At 43.1% G+C, this 12,234-nt stretch overlaps 1 protein-coding gene and 1 long non-coding RNA gene across 2 annotated transcripts in view; one reads left to right on the top strand and one right to left on the bottom strand.

Moving 5' to 3' along the window:
- The window catches only part of egfra (epidermal growth factor receptor a (erythroblastic leukemia viral (v-erb-b) oncogene homolog, avian)), a 53,081-nt gene extending 46,163 nt beyond the window's left edge, over window positions 1–6,918 (bottom strand). The window contains exon 1 of the mRNA XM_086129083.1: window positions 6,780–6,918. Within this exon, the coding sequence (XP_085985209.1) occupies window positions 6,780–6,894 (115 nt within the window). The 5' untranslated portion in view covers window positions 6,895–6,918. The remainder of the gene's footprint in view (window positions 1–6,779) is intronic.
- LOC147195534 (uncharacterized) lies at window positions 6,601–8,451 on the top strand. Its single transcript, XR_015102837.1, has 3 exons — window positions 6,601–6,678; window positions 6,799–7,115; window positions 8,081–8,451. It is a non-coding gene; the product is annotated as an uncharacterized LOC147195534 (long non-coding RNA).
- The last annotated feature ends 3,783 nt before the right edge of the window (window positions 8,452–12,234 follow it).

Raw genomic sequence — 12,234 nt, 5'->3', positions numbered from 1 at the left:
GTAGTAAAGAGATACGATTGCAGATTGCCCTGACGAGGAAGCAGTCGCCCAAGCAGTGGAGCACACAAATAGCCATGGTGGACTCCAGTCGAACACCTTGAGGCTTTCATTTCTTGAAGCATCGAGGTTACATTTGATATGGAGCGAGGGGTGTGGACGGTGGGGGGCAACCTGGCAAATTGACGTGGTTTGAGTTAGTATCACAGCATCACAGGCAAGATAGAAAAGAAAGAAGTGAATACAACTCAATTCTAGCCAAGCCTAAAGATGTATTGTGAGAGGAAAACATCAGAGGCCTTATTCTGCTTTTTTTCCCCCTTCTTTTTTTAGTGCCACGCTACATCTGATGAGATCCGAAGATAACCGGCTTTTTTCCCCCACTTTGAAACTCTTGCTTTCCACTAGGACCGATGCTGTGAATCACGGAAAGGCCATAAAATGAAGCGGGTGGTTTTCTTCCAACCCCGTACAAACAAAAGACACCAACCTGTTCAATGAGTAACCACGACTTATTGCATGTATACACCAATTAATGAATGAGTGTCTGTGTTTTTGTGATGTGTTTGCACCGCGCGGCTCAACTGAAACAGAGTGCAAGTGCTTTATCTATGCAAACAACACATTGCTATCTACAAACTAGATTTCTGTCCCAAAAATAGCCCCAAGTGGCCCAATTGATCAAGCCAAATAAACGCTTTCCAAAAACAGGAGGCTCACTTTTGCCATCGGAAAGAAAAAATACAGTGCAGGTGAAAAGTCTACATGCCCAAATTGTTCAATCATATCAAGTTAGGAGAAGGGTACAAATCATTTCCAAGGCAATACAATAAATTCATCGTGGAACAGAGTGATGATACTCATCATCAAGTGGTGAAAATATTCCACAAGATTGACATTACCCAGACACGGACACAGCACAATACTGATGATGGCAGCATGATGCTTTGGGGCTGTTTTTCCTTCAAGTTAAGAAAAAAAAAAAAAAAAAAAAAACAGTCAGCGTCAGCAAAACTGAATCAGGGAAAAACGATCAGAAAAGGCCTACTAGAGCATGTGAGCTTAATTTGGGGTTCATCGGAAGCACTTTAAATGGTGGCAGGTGGGTGCTGAAATGAAATGAGATGAAAAAAGTCACTTTTTTTCTTTCCTTTCAATGACAACCAGTAAATGGCTGCAGTAGACGGGTTTCAGATAGCACCCAGAGCTGCTAAAGACAGAGCTGCTATTGTCCCAGAGTGACACCAGAATCGTTCACCTCAACTAGAGACTCTCTAATGTTTCTCAAGTTGAGAGGGGGTGGCAGTGAAAAATGATCATTCAAAACGCAAAGGCACATTTTCGACGTCTGCAGCATAACGGGCGTCTGGCAAGTTCATCAGGACAGGCGCCAGCTTCTCCGATGACACGGGATCACTTTTAGTACACTGCGCGCATCCATCTTTTCCCGCAGAGATTGCCTTAATGATCAGCAAAGGCCCGGTTTTTCATCCTGGAGAGATTTGTGAGTGACGAGGAATAGCTTTTGGGGGGCGTCTCCCAAGTGTGCTGGCTGCAGGGTGAACTTTTGTCATGAAAAACATCTGTTCAATTTCCAGAGGGACGATGCCGAACCTGCCCTTTTCATCTTCTATTTTCAAATGATCATCGAGCTTCGCCGCAATGTTGCGCGCAGATGCGAGGATTGAAACAAGAATTTTATCCAGCCCGTCATGTCTAGTCTATCGTAGTTGCGCTGTGAAAAACACATCCAGGTATGTCCATGTTTGTCCTTTTTAAAACGTTTACATTCATGGGGTGTCTGCGTTTTGGACGTCCCATGAATGAATGTGAAAAAGCAAACAAAAAAAGGGACAAAAACGGACATTTGTGTTTCTCACAGGGCAGCGATGATATGGACTTTGGGAGCAATCGGACAAAATCTGTCGGACGAGTTTGCGTTTCCTGGAACAACGCAAAATGACCCAAAAAGGTTTGCCCCCAACCAAAACGACCGACTTCCTGGAGAATGCGAACGCTTCTGCCCAACTAAAACGACCGACTTCCTGGAGAACGCGAACGCTTCTGCCCAACTTTGGAAACAAAGAGCATTAAACAGTGGCAGCTCATCCAGAACGCTGCTGCTCACGTCTTAAACAGGACTATGAGATCTGAGCACATCACAACAGTTTTAAGATCTCCATATTGATTTTCAGTCAGTCACAGAATATATTTTCAAAACCTACTGATCGTTCACAAAAATGGGTTGAGCCCAGAACACATCTCGGAGAATACAACCCTAGAAGAGCTCTCAGATCCAACAACTCAGGGTCCAGACTAAACGTGTTGAGGCAGCATTTAGCTGTTAACGCTGCAAAAAAAAAAAAAAAATTATAAAGAGAAAAAAAAGGAAATAAACTGCCAGTGGAGATTTAATTTTAACCACACGCAGACACTTTCAAATCGAGATTTAGTTCTCCATGCCCCTATGCATGAAATCTGCACGGTACCTTTTAACTCATCTAAACTGTTGCTTGCTTTTTTTTTTAAATCAATTTCTTCGAAATGTTTTATTTATCTTTCTGTTATGGTCTTGTTTTCTGTAAAGCACTTTGAGTTGTCTTGTGCCGGAGGTGTGCTATAAATATAAACTTGCCTTGCCTTCTGTTTTCCCGTCAGGAAAAAAAAGGTGGGAACTGTAACTATAAGATAAGATAAGATAAGATATCCTTTATTAGTCCCACACTGGGGAAATTTACAGCCTCCAGCAGCAAGAATGTAGGCAGAAAGAAGAAGAAAAAACAAACAAACACCGTCCAATTAAGTGCAATATAAATACAAAATGGATAAATCGCAGTGCTATTTACAGTTGTTTTCCACATCATTCAATTATTAAATATTATTGTTGCTATTTTTTATTCAGCAGCCTGACAGCAGTTGGTAGGAACGAGCTAAACAAAATAGCAGTACCGACTGAAACACAAAACAGTCTGAGCGAAAAGATTGTGAAGTTATTCTGCAAGGGAGTTGCCTGCTCAGCGTTTGACACGAGATCCTTGTCCAGTATTCAAGATGATTCGTACATTGCGCATGGACAACGATTAGCATTTTCATAGATTGTCACACATCAGCGAACGGAGTTAACAGATTTGTTTTTACGCAATCTCTAATTTCTTGTCTTTTTTGTTTTGAATACAAGCTTTACTTGACGCAAATTGTAATTTACTGATACACTTATTCCAAACTGTCTCAAAATCAAGGTGCCCCCCCCCCCCCGAGACATCTCCTTCCATCTGCAACTGAGGAAAGAAATCCCGCACCAGCATTTGTATTTGCAAAAACAGGAGAATCCCCAAAAACAATGAAAAACAGTTCAATGAAATGAGTTTGTTACCATGTGCTGAAGATGACCTGGGAATTGCGCCTTTCTGGATTAAGGATTTTGCCATTAACACGCAGTCAGATTAGATTCATCTTTGACAGATTATCCCGCATACCGCTCAGTCAAACTCTGAGCAGGTTCACCTCATGGCTGCACTTTGGAGAGACCATATAAAAAAGTTTTTTTTTTTTTTTTATCACGGTGACCGCCAAGCCTGGCCCGTCATTTGGGGAAATGACCGCCGCAGTTACGACCCGCGGTGGGGCTGCGGGTCGCCAACAGTTTTAGCACAAATGATGGCGGTCCATATAAATTCATTCATGAGAAGAGACTAATGGGCTTCAAAAGCATGGCTCTCCAGTTCGACCGCACCAAAGTTAAGCATGATTTTGTGCAGCATGCTGTGGAGAGAAAAAAAAAAGGCTTTTTCCAAACTGTTTCCACATAGTCTTGATTCCATTTCAGCAAGTGCTACGGCTCACACGGAGACATGAAACAATTAATGGCCGCTTTGACTCGGGCTGAGAGCAAAAGAAGAGTTTTTGCACTCCAAACTCATGCAAGGGAGCCTTTCCTGACCATGCTTGGGAAGAAGAAAAAGCCCTTTCCCCAAACGGTCCCCACAAAGTCTTGCTTCTAGTTCAGCAGGAGGTGCAATTGAGATGCCCAAAACGTTTGAGTCTGACATCTGACGTCTTTGGGGGAAACCTTCACAAAGCACATTAACACATGCGCTCGGCGCTAACAGGAACTGGCATCTCTTGACAAATGGAAATTAGGCTAGATTGTGCTTCTCTGTTCTCAAACAGTGCTGCCCATTTTTTTGGTTTCGAAGTGCGGCTATATTTAGGAGCGCTGTCCTTGTTGGCTACCGAGCATGTTGTATTTGTGCAGCACGCTGTGCACATAGGAGGAAAGAACGAGCACTGGATGATTCATACTAATAGGAAGTACGGGAACACTCCTGGTCACTTTCTCTACTGACATCTGGCCTTTCCAAGCCTCTGAGTCACCCAATGAAGATAAATCTCTACTTGGAAAAAAATAGACCTGATATTATTCCAACGAGTGACTGTAATGATTCTCAGAAATTGATTTTTTTTTTTTTGGTTCACACTCAAAGGTTATTTTCTATAGTTACAGGACAACAAAAGGAACATCGGAAATCACAGTGCCGACCAAAAATCGACATCATGGCATTTTCAAAATATTTCCACCGCATTTAATGTTTTTTGTTGCTGTGTTTTGTTTTTCTAGAATATTTCCTACTGGTTGAGTGAGGAATCACTGCAGTAGACCAACTTGGAGTGGCGTATTTTACAATCGCGAGGAGTGGAACTTGTGCGTAGTGAAAAGACAATTTGCATTATTATGTGCTTGGAGGGTAAATTCACAAGTGAAGAGCAAACAAAGGCAACTTCCATATCATATAAAAGGCTGTACACGTATATCCTTGTCAATCGCATTCGTGAAAGCCGTGGTCCATGACACACGTATTCAAGTCAATGTAAAATGACAATTTGCATAGCTTTCAGGTCTATTACACATGCAAACAAATAAACTGAGGCAACTTGCAATACTTGTTACTTTCTTCAAAGGTATAGCACTGAAAGAAGCCACCCAAGCTGGTAAAAGCACTTTCTGCTTGGCTATGTCATCCCTGCAATCCACCGTCTTGATCAACTACTTTTGTTTTTCTTTTCCTTAAGCAGAACCATGTTTTCTGCCAGGTGGGTCGGGAAAACATTTGCAATCTTGATACAACGTTGGCTTTTTCTGTTGTGGGAAGTTATTCTAGCAAACGCGTCCTGAAGTGATAGTTGGCTCCAATTTTATTTTGCTTTCCCGTTGTAAGGCCAACATGCTGAGCTTAGCTTCATATGTTTGTGATATTCTATGCTTGCTGCTAAGGATGTAGTGCAAACAGCTTGTGTTGCTGACTCAGGCAATAATTTAAGCCCGGAAACACTTGCGTAAAATGATTATTTGATTGGCTGAGGTTTTATGAAGACCCAAACAATCCTCCAAACAACAGTGCCACTCTTCTTCTTGGCACAGGTTCTTCTGTGTCATCATGTTCTATTCATTGTGCAGTTTTCAATCATTTCGAATCTTTCAGCGTCTTTTCTATCCATCTTCACCAACACGTGCTAACACCAGAGCGCCACTGGGACATCATCATTGCAATAGGGGCCCGTGCAATGCAATGTGCATCTCGCAAAGGCGGGGAATGAGTTTCATAAGGAAAAGGGTTTTGTTTTTTTTATCGAGTCAGATGCAAACTTTTAAATGTGGATCGCCATACAATCTGTGAACAGTATCTATAGGCATTACAATTATTTAGCTAAGATTACACTGAGCTTGCTTATTTTGCACAAAGGAAAACTGTATTTCTTGAGATAAGAAAAATATTGTTTCTTTCGGTACACACTAAATATTGCAATAATATTGCTATAGTAATTTTCAAAACCCATCTCTTGTTTTTTTTCCAACATCATGCAGCCTGATGTGGAGCACAATCACTAACATCAGGTGTATTATTCATAAATGTTTTTGTCTTGTAGGTTAGACTTACGCTAAAATCGTATGTATTCACCTTGAATACATATGAAAGAGGTCTGAACTTAATACTTTGACTTTTAAGCATTCAATACAAAAAATGCACAGAATTCTACCAAAGAAGTGTGACGACAAGATAAATCAGATGACAGCAATAATGCAAACAGATCTGTGATTTATCACTTCAATGTTTTCATGTTTTGGAAAATAATCGTGGAAACATTTGTTCTAAAGCCCTGAACGAATCGAGTCACTATATAAATAAATGGCTACAATGTTCTGTACATACATAAAAGAAGAAAGCCTACCAATAAAATGAAATGAAGCCGGGTTTTTTTCCAAATTGGAGCCTTTGCAGCATGAAAATGACATTTGACTACATTGTGATGTCGATTTGAATTGTATTAATTGTTCAGCCCCACTGCAAATGGAGACTTTGTTTTTTGTTTTTTTTTTACATCTACTGCATTGAACCATATCATATTGCATCGGTAAGAGCATAAGTGAAAAATGAAAAACTGGATTCTCATGTGTCAAAAGGTAGTGCAAAAGGTGCACTGATTGTACGCGGCAGAACAGATTCCGAAGATACCCAAAGTAAAACAAGACACAATTGCACAATGCTCCCTTGCCGTTAGAATGTGACAAAAATGCATTTGGTCCAAATCGGGCCAGATGTTTAACCGACGTCGGCCGCCAGGAGCGACGCTCATTCAAGCTTTACCGGAACCGAGCCTCAACCTCAGCTGCGAGGCTGAGCGGTGAGAAACTTTTCCCCACCGCCACGAACGTGGACTTTCTCAGGCTGCGGTTTCCCAGCCAGCCCCCCCCCCCCCCCCCCCTTCGTTCCCCGCAGACATACCTTTCTTTTCGGCCACAAGAGAGGAGGAGCACAGCAGCGACGTGACGGTGAGCCACTCCAGAAGGCGGCGAGTCATCTTCCTTTCGACGCTGTGACCTCGAAGGTGCCAAGCCATGTTCCGAACACAATCAACGCTCGAAGTAGGTCCACCGTGCCCCACGTCCAATGCAGACGTGCTGCTTGCTTTTCTTTCTCCTTTTTTCTTTTTTTCCGCGGCAAGAGACTGTCCGGCAACTTTGACAGCTCCTCCTTCTGAAACACCCTCCAAGTACTTCGGCCGCCGGAGGAGGACGATTCGCGATGACGTCACAAGAGGCAGGGTCACGCGAGCCGCAGGTACGCGCGCGCACACGCGCTGCCTCTCTCCCGCCTCTCCGTCCCTCCGCTTCTCACTGGATTCTGCATTCGGTACACACACCCGGGATTCTCACTTTCAACGCCTCGGGTATATATCTATATAATAGTTTGGGATTTTATTCCTTCTAGTCAGGTTTTATTTCGTTTTGACATTTTTTTAAATTCACTTCCTTTTAATGAGTTTTTCGAGCAAATTTGTTCGTTTTTATTAGTTTCCCCTTTTTTCGACAATGCTTCGTTAAAGTTATAGTTCTTTTAAAAATTGTTTTTCAGCATTTGTTGGGTGAAAGTTAAAGTATATATCATAAATTATTGCGTAATAAACCAAACTACAATTCTCAAACGACTGTTTGGCCTTCCTTCTTCTGTACAGACATACACCAATACCGAAATAAATCAATTGAAAATGAATCCCGAAGGCTCATGTAAGATAGTACTGGAATTGATAAAGACGAAAAGGAAGGACATTTTCACTATAGTTGTAGTTAGTTTTCGTTACTTTTAGAAATGTAAGATGTAGTTTCAGTTAATTTTCGTTTTGGTAAAAGCACATTCGTTTTTATTTTTTTCATGAATAAAAATATTTTGCAATTTTAATTGTAGTCACTTTAAATTTCATTAGAATTAGTTAAGAATACCCTTGGCTCTCACAGTGGAGATTTCTTTTCCCCAAGACCTCCTCATTATCCAACACACAAATTCAACAAAACTGTGTGTCAATGCAGTGTAAAAATGTGTCTCTTTGAGACAAAAAACGTAATAGTATCACGGTAACACATACACAAAGGTACAGTATAATCTTTACAAGAACAACCATGTCAGGATGAAAAGTCATAATCTTGAGAAAATTAATGTCATCCAAAATAAAGTCATAATATTATCAGAAACGGCCTGAATTTGTTTGGAAGAGGAGTTTGCCTTTTTTTGTTGTATTTGTTCAACAGTGAACCAGCAAAAGAAGGGCCATCCATTCAGCCATCCATTTTCTCAAGCCTTCTTATCCTCACAAGGGCCGGGAGCGTGCTGGAGCGCCTATCCCAGCTGTCTTTGGGCAGTAGGTGGGGTACACCCTAAACTGGTTGCCAGCTATTCGCAGGGCACATTTAGACAAACAACCATTCTTGCTCACAACACATCCAGGGACAATCCCATACATTTTTTGGGAATGTGGGCGGAAACCGGAGTCCCAGGAGAAAACCCACACAGCCACAGGAGAAACATGTAAAGTCCACACAGGAAGGCCGGACCTGGAGTCGAACCCTACACCTCTGTGTCGGCCACCATGCCGCCTAAGAAGTTCCATACATACACTAAATACTAGGAGTTCAAATATGCAATTTACTTAGTTGTGGCCCAATATTTTTATCAATAAAATACATTTCAAGTAACATGTCTCTTACAGAATATTATTGCCGTGTGTGCGTGCGTGTGTGCGTGTGTGTGTGTGAGGGCAGGGTGAGTGGCTGTGGGGTGCGGGATCTTTACATGTCTATTCCGTATGACTGGGTCCAGATGGGTTGGCAACATCATAAGTACTTATGGGAGCGTTGCATGGAAAAATACGGACACCTAGACTTCTTGGTCCCATACAGTGATTTGGGATACATTGTTTATCGAATCACCGTGGAAAGTTTTAAATTTTGTTTTGTTTGTAACAGTATTTGAAGTGTAAACATGGGCCAAAAATTTTATCTTCTCTAAATACCACAAAGATTTTGGCGGGGGGTCAATAAGGCCCAGTGGAATAACCCGAAGTGTTCATGAAACTGTTAATTGACAAATGTAGCCACTCAGTTGAGTAACAGCACTCTATTGTACTTGTGCTCTGTAGACTTAGGTCTATTGCAAATATGGCTTATTTACCATGAAACAATGCCGTTATACAGACAGCACTTTATTATTCTTAGGTTTTGTTTTGGGGTTTTATTTTACATCTTCAAATGTTCATGAATCGTTGTCATAATCGGAGGGTATTACAGTGTATATACAAACAAGCATTCACTCTCATCTTTATGTCTGAACAATCTTCAATGAACCTGTTTTGGGTCATATAGGGAGAAGGAAGCTTGGGTTCGATGGAAGCATGGAGAGATCATTTAAATTCCACACAGCAAGGCTGAGATATCCCAAACCAGAGCCTTTGTAGCTGTGAGGTAGACATGCTAACCACGAGCTCACCGTTCTTTCCTTCATGTACAGTATTACTATTTTTTTAGTGCATCATTGTAGTTCTACTGTCCAAATTACATTTTTGGTCTTGGATTGATGAAAAAGCTGTCATTTGTCGAAAATGAACTTCTACAACATCCATCCATCCATTTTCCAAACCGCTTGATCCTCATTAGGGTCGCGGGGGGTGCTGGAGCCTATCCCAGCTGTCTTCGGGCAGTAGGCGGGGGACACCCTGAATCGGTTGCCAGCCAATCGCAGGGCACACAGAGACGAACAACCATCCACGCTCACATTCACACCTAGGGACAATTTAGAGCGTTCAATCAGCCTGCCATGCATGTTTTTGGAATGTGGGAGGAAACCGGAGTACCCGGAGAAAACCCACGCAGGCCCGGGGAGAACATGCAAACTCCACACAGGGAGGCCGGAGCTGGAATTGTACCTCTGCACTGTGAAGTCGACGTGCTAACCACTGGACTACCGGGCCGCCCACTTCTACAACATGTACATTTTATTTTTAGGAAACCTCGAAAGATTTAGAAATGGTTGTTAAATCTGTTTTTCAGGCTTAAAAAGTGCCTGGTGCGCTAGAGAACAAACTGTCAAGTAGCAATTAATTAAGTTGAATTGGAGAATTCCACGTGTATTTCATCATCTGCCTCCCTGAAGGAAATGACTCTCCAGCTACTGCTCTCGGCAAATATTTGAAAAGCAGTGATGGGTTTTAATTACGAGTACACACACACACACACACTTTGTTGACTTTTAACACCGGGAAAACATACTCACACCTAAAGCTCGGCCTCGCATTCAAAATCCTCGTTCGCTCTTTGTTTACCATTGAAAGCTGCGAGTCCCAAATCAACCCTGATTTGTTATTAATTGCACTTTTGTCTAAAAACAAGTCATAGTACACGTCATAGTCCAAAAAATAACGGGGAGAGACTGTTGATGCTAACCAGTGCCAACGGCCTCAGCATTGGCAACACCTTTTTTGAGCACAAGCGGATCCACAAAGTAACCTGGGTTTCACCTGGTGGCGGGACCCAGAACGAACTGGACTACATCTGCATCAACACAAGGTGGCGCTCGTCATTGCTCGACGTTCGCTCCCACAGAGGTGCAGATGTGGGTTCAGACCACTTCCTTGTGGTGAGTAAAATCAAGCTGAAGCTGAAGAAGGTGAAAAGGGTGCAGCCCAAGAGACCTTACGCAGTGGACAAGCTAAAGGATAACAACATCTCAGAAAGCTTCTGTGAGGAGTTGAGTAGGAAGCTCAAGGTATCACAACACCTTGCAAACATTGAGGAGCAGTGGAGTATGTTCTCTTGTGCCATTGCTGAAACTGCAGAAGCAGTTATCGGCAGAAAGAGGGGTACCAACAAAGAGAGATGGATAACAGACAACACCTGGAAGTTGATTGATGAAAGGAAAGTGGCCAAGATAAAAAGAGAACAAAAGAGGAGGCTCCGGAGCTGGAGGATGGAAGACGAGGAGTACAGGCGCTTGGACAGGGCAGTGAAGAAGAGTTGCAGGAAGGATAAAAGACAGTGGCTAGAAGAGAAAGCAAGAGAGGCACAGGAAGCAGCCGAGAACAACAACACGACGACCCTATACAAGATCGTGCGGGAGCTAACCAACTCCAGGAGCAGCTCTAGCGTGCCAATCAGGAGCAAGGATGGCAGGACACTTCTAAGCGACGAGGAGCAAGAAGCAAGATGGCTGGAACACTTCAGGGAGGTTCTCAACCAACCAATGCCTCCCGTGCTCTTCAATTTTGATCAAGAGACACCAGCTCCAGCTCTAAATATTACATCGAAAGAGATATCCGAGACTGAGGTTGCCAGAGCAATCAAGGGCCTTAAGAACAACAAGGCACCGGGACTCGATGAGGTAGCTGCCGAGATGTTGAAACACGGCCAAGACGCTGTTGTGGAGAGCCTTACCCACCTGTTCAACCTGATTTGGCATGCTGAAGAGGTTCCTGCCGACTGGAGACGTGGGGTCATTGTCACGCTTCCTAAGAAGGGAAACCTCGCAGACTGCAATAACTGGCGGGGCATTACACTGCTGTCAATCCCCAGCAAGGTATTCTGCAGTGTCCTGCTACATCGCCTTAAAGATGAAGTGGATAACATCTTGAGGGAAGAGCAAGCCGGTTTCAGGAAGGGAAGGTCTTGCGCCGAACAGATCTTTACCCTTCGAAACATCATAGAGCAGTGCCAAGAACTTCAGACACCACTCATGATCAACTATATCGATTTCAAGAAAGCCTTTGACAGCATCCACCGGGAGTCACTGTGGCAGATCGTCCAGCTGTATGGTGTACCCCTCAAGTACATCAACATCTTCAGGTCATTGTACCACAACTCAACCTGTTGTGTCAAAACCAACAGTGGCACAACTGATGATTTTGACATTGTCACTGGTGTAAGACAGGGTTGCATTCTGTCACCCCTACTCTTCATCATCATAATTGACTTTGTGATGAGGAAGTCCATCACAGGGGAAGAAGTTGGTATCAAGTGGGGAGGGAGCAGACTAGCTGACCTGGGATTTGCAGATGATTTGGCTCTGTTAAGTCACACCCAGCCCGCACTCCAGGAGTTGACCAACAATCTGCATGAGCACGGAGTTAAAGTCGGTTTACGAATTAGCCAGGAAAAGACCAAGGCCATGGCCGTCGGACAGCACCAACACCTTCAACCACTCACTCTACACCAACATGACATAGAGTACATTGACAGCTTCACATATCTTGGGAGTAACATCTCAAATACAGGTGGTGTGGAGAAAGACGTCAACAGTAGACTTGGTAAAGCTGCGGGAGTGTTCCAACGCCTCCGCAACATCTGGTCATCGAAAGCCATCACTACGACCACCAAGCTACGCCTCTATATGTCAGTGGTTATCCCAACAGCGATTT

This window comes from Hippocampus guttulatus, chromosome 14, assembly GCF_054856545.1.
Source record: "Hippocampus guttulatus isolate MCC_2025c chromosome 14, RoL_Hgut_1.0, whole genome shotgun sequence".
Lineage (NCBI taxonomy): Eukaryota > Metazoa > Chordata > Actinopteri > Syngnathiformes > Syngnathidae > Hippocampus > Hippocampus guttulatus.
Note: the sequence above shows the minus strand (reverse complement) of the source record. Positions and strands in the feature narration are given on the sequence as shown.